Source organism: Sander lucioperca, chromosome 24 (genome assembly GCF_008315115.2).
Source record: "Sander lucioperca isolate FBNREF2018 chromosome 24, SLUC_FBN_1.2, whole genome shotgun sequence".
Taxonomy (NCBI): Eukaryota; Metazoa; Chordata; class Actinopteri; order Perciformes; family Percidae; genus Sander; species Sander lucioperca.
Window position 1 is genome coordinate 8693775 of NC_050196.1, and position 20292 is coordinate 8714066.

Sequence of the window (20292 nt, forward strand, 5' to 3'; positions counted from 1 at the left end):
AACTAAGACTTAATGGTAAACATAATTGAGACTAACTGTAACTAAAGCATGAGTTACATAAATTACCGTGTTCATAAATCAGCCATATTTTAAATGTGCAGATTTTTTAATAGAGTACGGCGTACCGCATGTATCTGCCCAACGTATTGCTGGAAATAGACAGGCTTGCTGAATATAGAAATACATTTAATTTACAGGCATTTGGAAATGTTATCGTGTATTTCAATCTCTGACTTTATCAGACGAAGCCCGTAGTCTATCGTCTCTGTGGTTTAATTCGCCTGTTCATCAACGGGACGGTCCTGGGATGTGCTGCGTCAAACTCACCAATCACAACATCATAAGTGTTTAAACGGAAGAAAGACGGGTTTGTCTTCAAAGTAAAAGTTTAAATTACTGACAAAAAATGTGTTAAAGTTCTGAAAAGAGAATGAAGCAGTTGGGTTTGGATCATTCTAATATTGCAGCCCTGAGTAACAGACCATGATCTGTGATCCTTATGGATATTGAGATATGATAGCCACATGAAAAGGACATAGATACATTTACATTTACAGATGGCATATTATTTTTTTTTAATATATATTTCTAAACAAAAAGTGGTTTTGCAAAACCCATTCTGTTGACAATTACATTTAATGCCTTTGTGTAAGCGCAATTATTATTAATGACTTGTTTGATATTGAATCAGGGCCCTTGAATACGTTTTTTTTTTTTAGATTTTATTTTGGGATTTAGAAAAACTCAGATGATCACTTTCACATTCATTGATTGACACAATACATATAAACACACACTATGGCACCATGAACGATCCATGATTTATTTTACAAAGATTTTGTGGATGGTATGATAACAATAGTAGGCTATACACTCAATTTGCTTTTTTTTCGCCTTCTTATGCCTCTTGTAATTAAATTATAGACCTTTATTGTAGCCTCCTGTAGGCTACATACCTACACTGCAACTAATGCTTTGGCGATATTGTATTCCAACAATCATTCTAGTTGAGTTTATTTGAATTCGATTTTTCTTATTTCAATTTCAATGCTTACAACTGTAGGCTATCATTGCATGTAAATACACTTGCGTTGCCAAAACATATAAAATAAAAATAGTGGACAAAGCAAAAGACTGTCATCTGCAAACAAACTCCCCACAAGCTCAAGTTTATGCTTTTAATTTGAAAACCGTCAAAGGAAGTCGTGTCACAGTCTTTTGACTCTGGTTCTGCTCACACAGTTGTGCACACAAGCAAAGGTGATGAGAGAGAGAGAGAGAGAGAGAGAGAGAGAGAGAGAGAGAGAGAGAGAGAGAGAGAGAGAGAGAGAGAGAGAGAGAGAGAGAGAGAGAGAGAGAGAGCAGTGCGAGACAATACAAAGCTGTTAAAGGTTACATTTACTTTTTTCTGTCTTGGAACAACAGCCTGTCTGATCCAACCAGTGCGCGTTGACTGTAATGTTCAAACAAGGCGGGGCTGACCCTCCTGTCTTATTTTGGACTGACCACAAGTAGGATATCGCGGACACTGCTGCTGCTGCTGTTGTTGCTGCTGCTGTTGTTTTATGATCAAGTCATGAATTCGGCCGAACAGACGGTAACGTGGCTCATAACACTGGGGGTCCTAGAGTCTCCCAAGAAAAGCATCTCGGATCCAGAGGCTTTCCTCCAGGCGTCTCTGCAGGATGGAGCGGTGCTGTGCAGGCTGCTGGAGCGACTCCGAGTCGGGACGGTGGACAAAGTAAGTGGATGGAGGGATAGAGGACGATGGAAGAATAAAACAACCCATTATTGAATTGATTGCTTTATAAAAACATGAAAAACAATATAACATAGAAACGTTAGCCCCTAGCTAGCTTCCTTAATGAATAAATAACCCCAATTATGATGAGGCTATTTATTCATCAATGTAGCCTATTAATTGTGTTCACAGTAAAATGTTTTAAAAGTTCTAGTGTAGCCTAGTGTTTACAAATCACGGCCTTAAAATAAGCAATAGCCTACAACATCCCAATTGCAATTATTCACAAGAATTTAGAGTTTGTTGTCAAAACAATATAATATGATTTATAATCATTTCTTTCTCTCTCTCTCTCTCTCTCTCTCTCTCTCTCTCTCTCTCTCTCTCTCTCTCTCTCTCTCTCTCTCTCTCTCTCTGGACCAACCTGTCAACGTCATATCCTCCTTTGACTTATCCAACTTCCCTATGATATTGTAGATCTTTATCAAAGTAGTCTACCTCTGTTAACTACAACTCAACACAGAGTGAGGCACTGCTTCTTTCAAAATAAGGGCACCCCTTACTGTTTATTTTACCTCCTCTAGGAATAGCTTTGCCATAGCTGGTTCACTTTAGTGACGGCATCAGACTTCATTCTAAGTTATATATTTTGTAGCTGAGTTTTTTCCTAATGGCTTTTGCCAGATATGACAAATGATGTAAATTGGAGGACAAGATTAAAAACTCAATTGATCACTCAAAAGTAATTGAAAAAATAAAGATACCCTAGATCACAACACATAGGTATCTACTTACTAAATGCAATAGCATAATGGTAAATGTAACTTTTATCGAAAGTCCATTTTTAAACACAAAACGTATGAAAACGTCTCTCAATTAATGCCTTAGTTTGAAAGTTGAAACCGGAAGTTTATCAATTTTGTTTTAGCGAGCTTGATATTGGTAAGCTGCAAGTGCACTAGCAACGCCTGAAATACGATTATTTTCATGCTAAAAAAAACCCTTTAACACATTCATTAGCAGTTTATTAATATTTCGTGTGTATATTTGAAGCGTATTTAGTCTCTTTTTGTGTGTAGTTTTTTCAGGAACCGAGGGGCGACAACGAGTGTCAGAGGAACATTACCGAGTTTATTAAAGGCTGCGGGGCTTTCGGTGTGGAGGTGAGTTAACATATTAATAATGTATTTAATGGTGCACTTACACAGTAACGTTATGAAGTCTAGAAAACAGATTACCTCATATAAACCTATTTATTATTTATACCATCTTTTAAAACGTATATCCTGCTGTTTATCAGACGTCTTTTATACTGCTCAGCCGTTACTCCTGTTAATGGCACGAGCAACAGGTGTAACGTTAGCCTACCCACTAGCAACCTGGATAGAGCTTAATGTGGTGGGAATTTCTTTTTCAGATTTTCAATGAAAATGAGTAATACCATTACAAATACTGTGCCTCTGTATAGTCTAGTTAATTTTTTTTTTTTTTTTTTTAAAACTAATTAAATGTTTATTTCTTAGCCATTCAAACATCTCACCACATTAATATAGTGGTATACAAAGGTGACAGCCAATGAGTGATTCATAATAGACACTAATGTAAGCCAGTGTTACAAAATTGGAGTTGTTCTGGTACTACCTTCTTATAAGTCACCCTTTATAAAGGTTTTATAAGTTGGAACTGATGGCTTTAATTGCTAGTAAATCACGTACAAATTCTTCATGTTTGGTTGTTGGCATGTTTATCTAAAACAATATCTGTATTGTCATCAGAGTTCAGAAACAAGTAGTAGGGTGTGTGCGTGTGCCTGGAAGTAGTAAGGTGTGCTTGTGTCTGGATTCCAGGTTAGCACCACACTCTAACCAGCTGAGAGAACTAGCCTGCCAACTAGCCAACATAATTAATCAGGGACAGAAAAAACAAAATTGGACCAGTTTTCGATCTTCAGTCAGGTAGGACCACCTCCCATACTAGAGGGTTTTTTTTGGCTAGTGAGTGAAGCAAATCTAGCAGCCATTGGCATATTTTACCAGCATTTGGCTGGTGGCTGGTGCTTATTTCCAACCCTGGCTGTTTACTTATAAACCCACCATTTACTGTATAGCCTACTGTTAAAAAATATAATGATTTAAAGCTTTACAGTGTGTTTACAGGGACTGAAAAAACTAAATTGGATCAGTTTTGGATGTTTAGTCAGGTGTGACTACCTTCCAAGTTAACTTCTGTGGAGGGGAATTAGATGGCTCGGTTTACATGTGAGAGTTGTGGAATTGATTCCCACATTCTTATGTGTATTTCTGCAGAGCAAAATACTCTCTGCTATCTCAAACTTTGTATCAAGTTACATGTAGCAGTAAGGATTGCTTGCATTCTTGTGTTTATTTGCTGGCCACCACCATGATTCCTCAAATGATATTGGAGGTTTTAACCACAAAGGGATGTGTACCCTCAATCTTCTGATCCAAAGTCAGACACTTTGTCCATTAGGCCACGTGTTCATACAAAATGTGATTTGGTTGAGCTGATAAGTAGGGGAGAGCTGGCCTTTGGGCAAAAAGGCAGACTTATTTATTTGTTAGTATACACATTTAAATGCTCTTTGGCTGTTGGCATGTTTATTTAAAAGAATATCTGTATTGTTATCAGAGCTCAAAAACACATAGTAGGGTGTGTGCATGTGTCTGTGTTTGCACAACAGTGGGTCAAGCCAGGTTATATCCTGCCCCACAGTGGGTGTGTAGAAAGGGGTAGTGAGTAGTGTGGTACAAACTGACACCGCACGCGCACACTCACGCACACGCACACACACACACACACACACACACACACACACACACACACACACTATTGATCTTATTCAGGGAAAAAGCCATATAATCATAATGGAAAAGAGCAGATTATGCAACACACGAGTCCTGGGCTGTAGACATATAACATGGTTTTGCTCCAGACTTGAAAATGATTTTGATGTCCCTTTAAAGCCAAGTCAGTACGTAGTGAGAGGGATGGCTTTAAGCAGAATCATGAATCTGTGGTAAAGGAGAAATGTAAAGAGTATGAAAAGATGAAATAGAGGAGAGAAGGGTGGGCTGACACAATGCAACACGTCAGGCAGTCAGTGGATATTCCAATCACGTTGATTAGAGGCATGTCAGCCATGTTGCTGGAAGCCAAGGCCTCCATTACCAGCTGCCTGACTGACATCAGCAGAGTAATTCTCCCAGACACTCTTTGGACAAGCAGAGGACGGTCGGTCCAATAGAGCAGGATTACAGAGTGGACAGCAAGTGCCAGTATGAGTGTGGTTGAGTTCTCAGCTAAACAGTTAATCAGGTCATAAATTTGGCTTCTGCTGTTGATTAAAGTTAATCGTGTGGAATATTGATTCTGTGCATTTAGAGTATCGTCTCTGCCGCATTAAATCAAGCGCTCCCTGTTATCAGGTAAGCTGTTTGACCAATAACAGGCGTTTTTTTAAGCATGCTGTGATTATGTGCTTCTAACAGCTGCATGAGAGAGGATTTTCACTATAACCTGCAAGATGGAACTGCATTTATGTGGTTTCTAATTTTAGCAGCTTTACTGTTAATTTATGTCAAATTGGGTTTATATTAACTTTAAGAAGACACTCATTTCATGAAAACAATTTTAATTTTAATTCCAAGATGTATACATTCAAAGCAGGTTTTACTTTATTAAGTACAATGTGAAAGTAAAGACAATTCTCTTTAAAATTAAATTTTCAAGTGCAGTAAATCTAAATTGTTCCTAAAGATGAACAAATAATCTTCATGACAAATAATGCATTATGTGGAATTAGAGGAATGTAACACTTCATAATACTGGACTCTGATTAGACATTAGCAGCAGAGATGTCCTGTGTCTTATTGAGCCAGTTGCGATCCTTGTTTACTTCATGATAATTAACAAAGACAAACGTAAAATCTACCAAATTCTTTCGGGGACCAATCTATCTAATAGTTCAGTATCTACTGCACGTTTTCTCCATTAGTGAGGTACGAGATCCGTCTGCAAGTGCCTCTCTTTGTCGCTGGCACGCTGCATGTGGTTCTTAGTGTCAGATTTCTGTATTGATCATTTTCACTGATACATTATTGTAGTGGAAGCGCGGCAGCTAAATACCTAAAATGTGTACAAATGCAACCTTAGCACTGGTACATTTCTAATGCAGCAGTGCATAGAAAGCCTCATATGGTATCTTGGCCCAATGCCAGTGGGAGAGATGAAAGTGTGTGTTAACTGTTGGGCCCATACTGCCCTGACTACTAATCAGCCTGTGTATATAAATCAGGCCAAGTGCGTTCAAGGAGGACTACATTAAAGAACCGTGTAGTTTTATCATTAGATTAAAGAGACCCAATCGGTAAGAATAACAGATTTAGGATTTAGTAAATCTTATGTTCAACTATTTCTGGCTGCTCTCAAAATTTTTTAAATCACAATGTTTCAGCTATGACTGTCATGCCCCACATTGCTTACCTTCACGCCTTGAAAATGTAGAAGTCAGTCAGTGTACAGTATACACAAGATTAGGGGCTTCAGAGGTATTTCGATTATGACTGTGTGTGTGTGTGTGTGTGTGTGTGTGTGTGTGTGTGTGTGTGTGTGTGTGTGTGTGTGTGTGTGATGGGGAGATTACAAGGGGAAGCTCAGACTTTGAGTAATCCTGCTCCAGACTGCAGTAGGAGCAGGGATGTAAACCCCCACTAAACTCAGCATTTCTTCATTTTTTGGCTGACATATGTTTTCATTATGTAAATTTGTAATGAGAACTGATGCAAGATTATTTTTTCTTTTCCTCTTCTCCTCTGTCTCAAACTCCTCATTGTTTTATTAGTGTTTTAAAAATGATTTTATATTCTTTATTTGGTTTCCTCCGCTTTAGCCTTTTGAGGTCAATGACCTCCTGCAGGGACTGAACTTCTCCAAGGTCCTAAACTCCTTGGTTGCCCTCAACAAAGCTACTGAAGGTAGGATTATTGTGTTTATGTGTTAGTAATAATTTGTTTCTTTTTTTAAGGCACACTTTTTTAAGTTTGCAGTCTTTTCATTTTTCCATTATTTTACTTAGTTTTTATTGCTAGTGCTCTAATATAAGCTTTTAGAGTTTAAAATTTATATTTTTGTGCACATTATTATTAAAAGCAGTTCTAATTGTGTAAGTATTAGTATTATATGCAACTTTGTACTTTATAATATTATTTTGATAAATGCTCTAGGTTTATTGTTAGTATTAGTCTCATTATCTTACCAGGGTTTATAATGAATTTTAGTTACTATTAATTGAAACGCTGTGTGCAGATTTAGGTGTTTCTGAAGACAGTGTGTGTGTGCCGCTCTCCTCACACTTGAGGATCAAGTCATTTGACTCTCTGAACACTCAGAGTCGCTCCTCAAAAGTCCTGCAGCCTCAGTACCGCAGCCTGGTGAGTTACTGACAGTAGACAAACACTGACTAGGGTTAGATATACAAAACTGATATTAGTCTGTTATGAAAACTCACAGATTCAGTCAGCTCTTATTCTTCTCTTCCTCAGGACATGTCAGAGGGCAGTGGGTGTGGCCACGTGCTGTTCAAGGCGCGCTTTCCTTTCCAGCAGACCAATGAGGACGAACTCTCTTTCTCCAAGGGCGACATCATCAGTGTGAGCCGGCAGGAGGATGGGGGCTGGTGGGAAGGCTCATTCAACGGCAATTCTGGGTGGTTCCCCAGTAACTATGTACGGGAGCTGAAAGGAAGCGGTGGGTGCAGCTCTTTTTTTCTTCGTAACTATAACTACAAGCGCGGTTCAATCAGTCGCGGCTCAGCTGTGGCTCATGTAGAGATCCGGCGTGTCCCCTTTTTTTCTGTCTAGCTATCACACATCCAGGTAGCGATGTGGCCTGGGCAGGGGAAGGAGGGAGCCTACTCAGCCTGCTGGAGAGGTCGCTATAGCGCGTAGAGATGTGGCCCAGGCGAGAAGGGTTGGGTACCGTTCACATTACTACCCAACGGTACCTTTTTGCAGTACTTTCCCTCTGTAATACCAAAAAAGAAATAGTAAAAAGAATAGTTTTGAAAAGTGTACCCACACTTGCAACGGCTTTACCGGCATTGCCGTGACTCACTGTGACTCAAACAAACTGACGAGGCGACTCTTAAAATACAGAAGTGAAGTCCTGCATAGAGGAGAGGGATTAAGGCTTTTAATAATTTAAGGTTTGAAGGCATTACTTTCATGGAGTTCATATCGAGAAGTGTGTGGATACCTTGAGAGAAGATGAAGGCCTTTTAAGCTTATTTCATTTTTTTTTTTCACCAGGTAATGTTGCTGATAATGCTGTGTTTGTACTTGGTGTACAGACTTAAAGTAGAGCACTATCTGTAGGGTGTTTGTCTTATTTGTTACATTTTTAGGATTGATGAGTTTGTCACTGTACAGGCTGTACAGTCTCCTGTGCTTGTAAGAGCCATATCCTCATGGTTTGATTGTGTTGGTTGGTTGTGTTGCTTTCTGAAGGAGGGAAGGCAGGAACTAAGGAAGGAAGCTCCACATGCACACAAAGACAGGAAGTGCCTGAGCTGTTGTATAGGAAGGAACTTCCTAAATTAAAGCTTACAGCAGAAAACAATGACCATGATATTGGTGCACTGAGGAATGGCAGTAAATGCATATAGCCAGTGGGAGTGGGAGTATGATCTCTGAGATAGGAGGCTGCACGTGCATGTCATCTTGGTTTACTGACATAAATCATTGTAATTGAGACGGACACATGAAAAGCAAAGAACTATAGGTTATACAGTAGTCTTTGTACCTTCTTTTATTTCTGCTCCAAGACCAAGATTAGTCTTATCATCAAAAGAAAAGCTAAGCAAAGAATACCTCCTTGTATCTTTCACAGCATCATGATTGTAGTTTACTTCCTCTAGTCAATGAGATAAGTCTAAAAAGTGCATTTAGCTTCCCATTATCAAAAAAAAAAAAAATGCTTGTTAGTCTTCTGGCTTTACATTGCAATGTCGTCAAAGGACAATAGTGAACTGAAGGATATGACAGCATGCGCTGTTATGGGCTAAACAATGTTGTAAAAAAAAAAAGAAACAGCACCGTGAAATTACATTGTGGAGTCAGTAAAGTAAAGCATTCAATCATTGGTTGTCCTACATTTTGTAGACTATATGTACACAGCATTGCCCTGCAGTTAGAACTTCATACAGTAAAGGAGCCGTTTTTTACTGTAATTTAATGTAACTTGCTTAAACCTTGTTATAGTGTCCATCTGGTCTTTGAATTGTTCTCTCCTTCTGTCTCTTTTTAGACAAGACATCAGACAAGCCAAAGTCTGGGACACTGAAAAGCCCCCCCAAAGGTTTTGACACCACCATCATCAGTAAGACTTACTACAATGTGGTGAGCATCATTCTCTTAAGAAACTCTGTGTCTGTATGCATGTGTGACTAAAAAATGCCCTGCTTTTTTATGATGACCAAATGTCACAATCATGGAAAGAGGAAGGAAATCTACTGGCTCTCACTTCTAACAGAATAGCTTAAGGTTAGGACTGTAATTACAATTTTGAATTTGAATTAGGTCATTCTAGGTTTAGTTCAGGGTACATGTTAGACTTCTTGGTAATAAATACTGAAGATATCATTACCCAGAAATGTAATAAATATCTCCTTTGTGTATGCTATCTCTCCTGGTTAGACTGATGGAGTGAATTGAATTAACAGATAGTTCTCACATGTGAGCCTGCTTTTGTACAATCAATTATTTTTCATCCGCACATCCAATTAATGATTTTGTAGCTGTGTTTGTGCGTGTGTATTTGATCATGTGTGGACCCTGTGTGAGTGAGTAAATGTGTGTGTGTGTGTGTGTGTGTGTGTGTGTGTGTGTGTGTGTGCATGTGTGTCAGAGTGCAGCAGATGTAATGTAGGTTATTTCTTCCATCTCAGTGGTTTCTGGGGCAGCCTTGCCCCAGGGTTGGCTTCTGCCGGTGAGTGTGTGAGTGTGTGTCTTTTAATAATGCAGCCAGCTTTGCAGTCTCTCTAGATAGTCCATCTTCGGTTGGGGTACCTGACACACGCACTCACCGTCCCTGCCTGAAGTCTAAGCTGTTCCCAGACAGAAAGGCAAAACAAAACGATATAAATAAAAAAGTTTTTGTCTTTCTTCTAATGGACGGTACAGAAGCTTGTATAAGTAGAAGATTCAGGCTTTAGGCTTTTTTCTTTGTCCGTAGTTTGTCAAAGGCCACGCTTGTATTTCAAGTTTGAAAAATATCAACGTTTGCACCACATTCTTGTTGCGAATGCCTGCACTGGCATCCTCACTGTGGCCTCTTACATATCATTCTTTGTTTAAATAAAAAATAAATACATTATATTCATATTATAGATAAATAATTGGAGCTGCTTCAACATTTTACTACCTCCAGACCTGAGAGGAGACACAGCAACGTGTCTAAAATGCAACAATTCATTATTAAAAATTACATCTCCTGCTAATAAGCAAACAGCTTATAGAGTCATTGTGGATGGTTCAATTTAGCAAATTTTTATAGAAAGCAACAAAAGAAGAGTCTATTTACCCATTATATTTTCCAAGTTGGACTTACTACTCTAAAATCTGAATATATTCCACTGTGATAATAATGCAAACGATAAGTAGCTTCGAGCCTTGCATACCTGGTGCACAGGAAATATTTTCATCTATAAGATATATGTTATGGGAATAGGGATTTTGTATGGGCAAATGCATCCTTTTTTATTACTTATTCTTTATATTGCTTACTTTAATTAATATAAAAGTCCCTGTGTTTTTTTGGTTCATGTCTCTGTCAGGTCCTACAAAACATCCTGGAAGCAGAGAGTGAATATTCGAGGGAGCTACAGAGTCTCCTGGGCTCCTACCTGCGCTCACTTCATCCCACAGACAAGTAGAGTTATTTTTACACTTTTTATTGTTTTATTCAACAGAGTCAGATTTTAGAAGTAGCGGTACACACACACACACACACACACACACACACACACACACACACACACACACACACACACACACACACTAGCATATATATTGCAATACCAATATAATCCTTCAAATTTTACAGAGTATAAGAACATGCATATACTGTATATTATATGCATAATAAAAATGCATGAATTACTATCCCTATATATTGGAGCTTGGCAAGTATAGTGATGTATTTATACCAGCCTTTTCTTCAAAATGTCAGTGATCTATTTTGATTGGATTTCATGCAAGTATGAATTCATATACTTCTTGGATTGACTAGCCTAATTTAGCTATTTTTGATATGTTATATATTAAAATATGAATGTCTCCTCTCGTCTCCTCTCCTCTGTTTTGCAGACTCAGCAGTGTTGACATCAGTCACATTCAGGGAAATCTGGAGGAGATCTCAACCTTTCAGCAGATGTTGGTTCAGTCTTTGGAGGAGCATACAAAGTCAGTGCCCTAATATAGTATTTTCACCATGATACATTAACCGGCAGGTTTAATTGCACTATGTGGCACACCTAAATGGCTTCTGTACAGATCATGGTTAAAAGGAGAGTTCAAATGATTAATCCATCGACAGTAATCAAAAGAAAATTACTGTACTGTACTGTAATTAACTATTTTCAATCAAATTGACCAAACATTCTGTGGTTCAATTCTTTGAAGTGTGTGCATATCAGACAAGTCAGACAAAACAAGACATTTGAAGATTACTCCTTGGATTACACTGATTTCTCATTATCTTCTGACAGGTTACAGACCAAACAATAAATCAATTAGTTGAGAAAAAAAAAGAACTGTATACACCCTGTTAGGTTTTCTGAACAATGTTTGACCCCTACTACAGTATAATACTTTTATTGTTTTTTATTTCACTTCCAGGTAGGAATAAAAGCTCTTATAGAGTCTTTAACTTGGCTCTCTGAAACCTGCACAAAACCCCAATGAACTGCTCATGCTAACATCCTGTTTAACTTACAATACATCCTCGGGCTTTGCTTTAAAAAGGAGGGGTGCAGTCAAACTGAAGCTCAGACCTGTTATTGGAGCTTACAGTAATGTAGGCAGTTATTAAAGCCACAGAGACATCTAGTGGTAGACTAAGGTAAAAGTCTGTTTCTCTGAGCCCTGTGTAGCTGTAGTGAGATACAGCAGGTGTCTTTTTAAAGTTTATAAAATGTGTAATTGAAATCTTAAAATCACATCAACAAACAGACAAAACTGACCGACTATTACGTATTTGGTTGGTACGGTTAACTATTTGATGTTTGTCACCAAATTATCAGTTATGCTGAAGAGGAACCTTTATGTTCTTAAAAGCAGCCTTGATGTAAATGTAGAGATTCCAAATGTATATGATTTATTAGATTTTTCCTCTGTATTACATTCATTATACACGTTTTACATTACATGTCATTTAGCTGACGCTTTTATCCAAAGAGACTTACAATTGCTATATATCAGAGGTTGCAAGCCTCTGGAGCAACTAGGGGTTAAGTGTATTGCTCAGGGACACATTGGTTGATGTATCGTAGTGGGAATTAAACCCAGATCTCCCACACCAAATCCACTGCGCAATCACCACCTCCACCACCACCATTTTAAATCCCTGAAGACTAGCTGATGCCCCATAATTATCATCTATTATCTTTATGTTTGATTACATAAATGCCAACAGTGGCACTGGCAGGTGTTATGTCTAACATGTCATTTGTGTGTGTAGACTCCCAGAGAACCAGCAGAGGATCGGGGGGTTCTTCCTGAATCTGATGCCCCAGATGAAGGTCATCTATGTGGCCTACTGCTCCAACCACCCGTTTGCAGTCAATGTACTCACGCAACACAGGTACAGTCTGCGATATGTTGTGTTTGCAGGCGTGTGCGTGTATTTTTCTTGTGTGTTTGTTCCAAATGTATGTTAATATATATTTTGTGTGTGTGTGTGTGTGTGTGTGTGTGTGTGTGTGTGTGTGTGTGTGTGTGTGCATCACAGCGAGGAACTGGGGGAGTACATGGAGTCAAAAGGGGCGTCCGCTCCTGGGATCCTCACTCTGACCACTAGTCTGAGTAAACCCTTCACCAGACTGGAGAGATACCCGACGCTGCTGAAAGAACTGGACAGACATATGGAGGTTAGCTTGAACCTACCTGTCTGTTATCCAAATAAACCCAATAAGCCAATTGACATTTGCTTTCTGCTTTTCAAATGTACAGATAAAGATAGATATTAAATAACATAGCAATGAACTGTGTCATTGGTCATTTGTCTTCTAAACAAGAACTTGCCAGGATGTTAATCTCAATGCATTATATTGGATTCACGTTTGTTTTTGTTTTCCCTTTGTCTTTGTCTTAGGACCAACACCCTGACAGAGCTGATCTCATTGCTTCAATGATGGACTTTAAAAGCTTTGCAGTAAGATACAAATAGACATACACATGTAAATGAGTTAGATTGATTAAGTATAAGTACTTACTTGTGGCTGATCACACTTCAAGCTGTCTTAAACATGCTTTGCTTTGAAAGTATTTTCAGTTTCACAGTCACTAGCACCTATCGCAGCACATATTTAACATTTATAAACCATCAGAATGTATTCTTAAAACAGCCAAATCAAGAACTTTTGCTGGTAACTGCCAATGTAGTATAGAAATGAGGGATATGATGTGAACCTGAATAAAATCATTCTTAAACAGTTTGACAGACATGCCTTTATTTGTTATTTTGCTGAAGGATTACTTGCAGTAGTTTGTGTTTAAGTTAATCAGTTTCCTGACATTTATGTGTAATCATACCAACTAACAGACAACAGAGAAACTGTATTGATTAGAGTGTTTGTGCGTTTATGTGCCTTTGAATGCGTCTGTGTGTGTTCAGGCTCGGTGCCAGGAGGTGAGGAAGAAGAAGGACCTGGAGTTGCAGATTTTAACAGAGCCAATCAGAAACTGGGAGGGGGATGACATCAGAACTCTCGGCCCTGTTCTCCAAATGTCCCAGGCCACAGTCCACACGCAGAACTGTCAGGTACTCATCAGAACCTCCAAACAATTGAACTAAACAGGTGTCATGTGATCGTACACTGAGGTTGCGTTCAGACCCAAATGAAGACACAAGACTGTTCATTTAAAGCGACCACAAAAGAGTATGTAAAAGGTATTTTTTGTTCATTTTTCAGGAGTCAAATGAACGCTACCTCGTCCTCTTCCCTCACACTCTGCTCATGCTCTCTGCCAGCCTGAGAATGAGTGGATTCATCTTCCAGGTATGTTTACAGTACATTAGATTTAACTAAAATTACTTTTAAAAGCACTCATACTATCATTCTCGGCAGCATACAAATGTGGTTTGGTCTTTTGTCCACTGATTTACACATTGTGTGATTCTGTGTGTCTCTATAGGGAAGGATGCCACTGTCAGGAATGCTCATCTCCAGAATAGAAGACGGAGAAAACCTGAAGAATGCTTTTGAAATATCCGGTCAGCCCTTTCTATAATTTAGCTAGTGGACCTTTCCATTTTAATTGTTAATGACAAGATCACATCAGCCTGATTTGAGCATCTTTACACTGGATACCTGAAGGGTAAAAAGTGGAATTTGGTTCCTATCGACTGTGCTTACATTTGCACTCCTATATAATGGAGTCTATAGCGTATTTTACAAGCAACAGTATCACTCAAGTAAGAAAACTCCTGAATACTGTTAAAAAGACACTAAAAAATGACACTACGTCAAGACATTTCACCCAAAGTCAAGAATGGAGTTTAATAGAAGAAGAAAATGTTTGTGTGAAAGCTTGCTGTTATATAGATATGAAACAACTGTGTGTCTGTGTGACCTCTGCCTGTTTATCTGTACATTTAAACCTTTTTTGTGTGTGTTTTTCAGGTGGCCAGTGTGATCGGATGCAGGTGGCATGTAATAGTCAGCAAGATCTACAGGACTGGCTGGACCTTCTCACCAAACACACACACACTTCGGCTGCGCACACACACTTGCACAAGCCTCAGTCCGTGTGTCACACAGTAAGTCACAATTAATCAGTTAGTCAGTTGATCTTCATCTACTTCACTGCCCTCGTACAGTATCCGTCTCTCTTTCCTTTTCTGTTATCTATAACGTCTCCTCTGCTTTCCTAGTTGCCCTCTCAACCCGCCACTCCCTCCAGACACTCAGAGTCTCGTGGAGGGAGCATTGGAAACACTTACCACACCCTTCCTCATCCCTCTTCATATGGGACGGCCCTCAGCAGCAGCCCGATGTGGGGGCCCCTGGAGCCACCGAGTACCCCTAAACCCTGGAGCCTTAGCTGCCTTCGCCCTGCACCTCCACTCCGGCCCTCGGCTGCGCTCTGCTTCAAGGAGGTGCTGCACACTGGCATTATAAAATGCGTTGCTGAAAGTGGGATCTGGGGACCTACAGGGTTCTTAACACTAGAAAGGCCAGCATTCCATTTACTCCTAAAACTGCAGAGCGGGTAATATTTACCTGCTGCCAAAACAGCATCAGCACTCGAAAATATGGCATTTCTTGAAGCAGTTAAGTTGTTCATTTTTATCTTTATTTTTTAAACAATAAGTACGACTTGACAAAGTAACTATTTAAAAGTCAGTTTATGGCCTTTAGGCTCTTTCATCACAGATCAAACACACACACACACACACACACACACACACACACACACACACACACACACACACACACACACACACACAGACACAGACACACACGCACACAGGCTGTGACTGCCTGTGCTCCCGGTTGTAGACACTTCCGTCTCGTATTGGTTGAGCTGACACTAAAGAATATGAATATTTATAATTACTTTAGCTAGTGCAGTAAGCTAACATTAGAAACTGCTACACGAGTTACGTCTAACTAGGATGTGTAACGTTATTGCTTGACTGTAACTGAGGTCCCATCAGCGTCTGAGGGCTGCTGCTGTGCTGCGATGATACCGGCAAGCTGGGCGCTCCTCGTCCTCAAACGAAGATTCCTCATCTGATGAAAATGACGGGTCATTGATCTGTCCGATCTGATTCTCTTTCACTCATGTCCAAGTCTAGCTTGTTCTCGCTTGTCATATGGCAGCCGCCTTGTTAAAAGACATGTAAACAATACGCGTTGCTAGGCGACTGGCCATGTTGTGAATGCTGAGCGCAGCAATATACAGTGTGGGTAAAAATGACCCGCTGGCGGTTTTAAGAATAAATGATCATATTTTTATTTTCTTTTTATACCACACCCCCCATAACTCACTAGATGATTAATAAACCCATTTCAGGAAAAGGCTTGGACTGAGAGATGAAGGGGTTTTATAATAACAGAGTTACATGCATTTAAAAATGCCAGACGGGTACATTTTTAACCGTGGGCTTTTCTAGTGTTAAGGGATGTTTTTAGGAAGACAGGGAACAGTTAGATTTTTTTTCTCCAAATTCTTTCCCTTGACCTTATCCCAAGCATTTATAGTTTTCTTATTCCTGGTAAATTGAAATTGGAGCTACATTCCTACTTTACATATGTCTGTGTCTTTGTTTGTAGGATATGAGTAAGAGTCCTAAGAACATGAAGAAGCTGCTCCCTAAGAGGAAGCCAGAGAGGAAACCTTCAGAAGAGGACTTTACTGTCAGAAAAAGTAAGTATCCAACTCAGCAAACTCAGCAACTGAGACACCCCACTTCGACGGTGAAGGGAAAATGTGCCCATAAACTGTTAAAAACGCTGTTGGAAATGTTCTTTAAATGCCTTGGTGCAACATAATAAACAGGTATCTCTATTGGCTCTACACAGGCTTTTGTTACTTTAAATTATCAAAAACATAAGGGCTCAATTTACAACTTACCAATTATGTTAGGTAATGGTAAATAATATTAATAATATGCCGGTTAATCTGTCTGCTGTCAAGAACCAAACACTGCTACTCAAACTCAAATATGACAAGATGGCGCCGCAGAATGGCGACACGGTGTGTTGGAGCTGATTCTGATTCTGAAATAACTGCAATGTATGCTGCAATTACATTGGTTCATTAGCAAAGCTAAGCCAAGCACAAATTATCTGCATTTGATTTATTCAACATTATCGGTTATAATAAACTTTAATTAAACTTGTAAAGTTTGCTTTAAATTTCACAGCAACTGGTCCATTCTAGGCACAGAATGAACACTTTCGTATCTCCACCATCTCACCTGTCCTTCTGCCCTGACCTTGTGTCTCAGGTACAGCAGCTCTAGAGGAGGACGCTCAGATACTGAAAGTGATTGAGGCCTACTGTACCAGCGCTAAGACACGACAGACGCTCAACTCCAGTGAGTACACACACAAATTGGTATACTCATTCACTGCTAGCTGTCTTACTGATAACCACCAGTTTGTACTCTACTATCAGATCTAACAATATTTTTCTCTCTCTTCTCTTTTTATGTCTTCCATCCACTGCTCTGCTTTCCTCATCCTCCAAACACTGTTCATTAACTACTTCATTCATCCTCCTTTTATTCTGAATGGTGTCTTACCTTTGTTTCCTTAAATCTAACATTTTATTTCTGGTTGCATTTGGTTCAAATCTCATATTTGTTTTTGATTTTTTAAATTACTGTTTACAACTACAATATGTTTTTTCCCAAACCCTCATCCTTTATCCATTATGGTTTATATCATCCCCCCCAACATTCAATTTGGTTTGTTGAAACCCCATCTATTGCTGGTTACTTTATTGTACAGCCTGGCAAGGAACTGACCTCATGCACAACCATGTACTCGCTGACACCAGCCTCACCGTCGCTGGTTTCCCCAGCAACCTGCCTTGTTCTGACCAGTCAGAGGACTCGGATTATGACAGTCTCTGGACCGCCCATAGTTACAGGACTGCCTCATTTTCTCGTAAGATATCGGTGTTGCGAACCACTGGCATGCCAGTGAACCAGCTAGCTTTCAACTAGGGATAGACGTATATATTTATATATCTTCCCAAACCTTTCACCTGCTGTGTGTCTTTGTGAATGAGCCTGTGGGCGTCCCCATGAGTATAGCTTCAGTAATCATATACCCCATAGTACAGTATATTTAATGGCTGGATGTGTGTTTGTTTTGATGTTAAAATGTATGTTTTTGTGCACATGTCATGTGTTTATGCATCACGCAGGGTTAATAACTTACACTGTTGTCCCGGTTCAATCAGGCTCCAGCAGGAAGGACGTACAGATGTTGTTCCCAGAGGAGGAGAAGATTATAGTGGAGGAGACCAGGAGCAATGGACAAACAGTAGTGGAGGAGAGGTGAGAGAGGAGAGATGAAGGTGTGTCTTTATGTACAGCATACTTAATGTGCACTAAGGCAGATAAGTTAGGCTTTGATAGTGGTCCCAAATAGTGATAGTGATATTGGGGACAAAGACTTGCTGCAGCAGTAAATAGAAGGATCAAAAGATACAATACAAATATAGAAAATGGTGGCTACTGAACACACAATAAAACAGCACACAGTAAGTGGAAACTTACCAAATATCAAATGAAAACCTGTAGGCATTCACAGCATGTATGCAGGGGTGGCTGAGTGTCACAGTGAAATAAACATATTACATCAGTTTACCATGAGCTAAACAAGATAAAAACATACTATATACGAAATTTCAAAGAAGTCACAGAGACCCAAACCACGATGTGAACATGAGAAGCGAGGATGATTCAGTCAGTGGTATATCACTCTCAGTCAGTGTGTGTTACAGTAGAGCTGTTCTGTTCCTGCAGGAGTCTGGTGGACACTGTGTACAGTCTGAAAGATGAGGTCCAGGGACTCAAACAGGTAAGTCTTCAGTTTAAATTTTTTTTATTACTAACCCAGACTGTCCTATGTCCCACTTTATAGAGTTAAAACGTAGGTCCAACAACCCATAGAGGTATTGAAGGGGTTTCCAGAGGGTCCCCAGGAAGTTGCTATTAATGTGATCAAATACATATCTGCATTATCAGTTAGGGATGCAAAATATATTGGTGGCTGATATATTATTCTCTGATAGATATTGTTGTTATTGTTGTACTAGTAATGGCATTTCTGCAAATAGTCGACAATGACATTGCTCATTGCCATAAGTGCAACAAAACCCACAAGTAAGAGACGCAGCCAAGTAATTTAACAAAACGCCTGTTAAACAAACACAACGTAAATTTGCAGATACATGATGCTATCAATTGCTATGCCCACAGTCAACTACTTTACACAGCCTTACAAAGCTCATATGGCTAAAAGTGGATTTTTATGCTAAAAACGAAAGCTAGCTGTATGTAAATGTTAAACCACATATCTTAAAATGTGTTGAATTCTTAAGGACATAAAGGCAGAAGTCAGCCTGAATCCCTTAAACATTAGCAAGACTAATGGTATTGGGATTCATATTAGTTATCAGCCCTAAAATTCCATATGGTTGCATCTCTTTTGTTTATTTTTCTTGTGTTTGTTTATACCTAGATTCATGTGGTTAAGTGGATACAATAAATAAGATCAAACTTTATTTATCCCGAGGGAAATTGTTGTGCAGCAGTTGCAGTACAAAGTGGAAAGAGTGCAAATAAAACAAAATATAAACAATAAAAGATTATCAACAAAGAGTTTAGTTTTTTTTAGCCACAATCACTGTCACTGCACAAGCTAGATACTTGTTTAATTTAGTCCAAACAAAACATGATCTTAATCACCCCTCCACTTTTCCACTTGTTTTTCTTCCTTCCTTCCATTGTTCTCTCCTCTCTTTTCCTCCCATCTTTTTTTGTCTCACATCTCCAGGACAACAAGAGGATGAAGAGGACACTGGAGGAGGAGCAGCGGGCGAGGAAAGAGCTGGAGAGGATTGTCAGGAGAGTTCTGAAGAACATGAACGACCCAACCTGGGATGAGACCAACCTCTGAGATCAATATATGTGTGATCATCATGGACGAGACCAATTTCTGACTTTAAAGTGACCAAATGAACTATGAACTGTTGTTCAACCTGTGTGTGGACAAAAGCTGCCAATACTTCATTCAACATGTCGTCACCATTTTTACTTGCTTTGACCAGTGTACCAAACTGTGGACCAAGAGAAAATGTCTGCCAGCCATCAGCAAAGCCATCCCAACTGACCGTAAAGCTGTGAAGCCACATTTGCTGGTAGGCATGATGACATCACTTCCTGTCACTCTCCTTTACTTTTTCAAACAGCCTTCTTTGAAACACTGACAAACAAATCACTTTTCTCATCTACTTTTGTAATTATCTTTCATTCCTCTTTGTGCTTTTTTTGCATTAAGTATGACATTTAAAATGTAACCATTGCCAGCACAGTATTTTATTGACTAGCCTAGTGCATGAATAAGCATGCTACGTGGGTTTATACCTTTCAGATAGACTGAAACTTTTTTTTACCACACTCTTCATTTTATTGGCAGCAATTTTATTGATTCTAACAAACTAAAAAATAAAGCTGGTTTATTTGTAATATGAAATGCAAAGTGTAGTAGGGCACTCAGTCATTACATTTTA

At 39.2% G+C, this 20292-nt stretch overlaps 1 protein-coding gene across 4 annotated transcripts; it reads left to right on the plus strand.

The window, feature by feature from the left end:
• Positions 1-1402: 1402 nt before the first annotated feature.
• Positions 1403-20085, plus strand: arhgef7b (Rho guanine nucleotide exchange factor (GEF) 7b). 4 transcript variants are annotated; one of them, XR_004896635.1, is made up of 22 exons: positions 1403-1741; positions 2821-2904; positions 6651-6735; positions 7067-7191; positions 7303-7507; positions 9065-9156; positions 10593-10687; positions 11125-11220; positions 12497-12619; positions 12767-12905; positions 13130-13189; positions 13652-13798; positions 13950-14036; positions 14173-14251; positions 14661-14797; positions 14912-15136; positions 16317-16410; positions 16994-17083; positions 17499-17657; positions 17956-18072; positions 18524-18578; positions 19557-20085. XR_004896635.1 is itself a non-coding variant. In XM_031292134.2 (22 exons), the coding sequence occupies exons 1-22, from the start codon at positions 1577-1579 to the stop codon at positions 19677-19679; spliced, it is 2562 nt and encodes an 853-aa protein (XP_031147994.1). In that variant the 5' UTR covers positions 1404-1576; the 3' UTR covers positions 19680-20085. The 4 variants fall into 4 exon arrangements, 2 of the variants coding, with proteins under 2 accessions (XP_031147994.1, XP_035854617.1); XM_031292134.2 differs by having other exon boundaries at positions 1404-1741; positions 17956-18052; XR_004896636.1 differs by lacking the exon at positions 17499-17657.
• Positions 20086-20292: the final 207 nt, after the last annotated feature.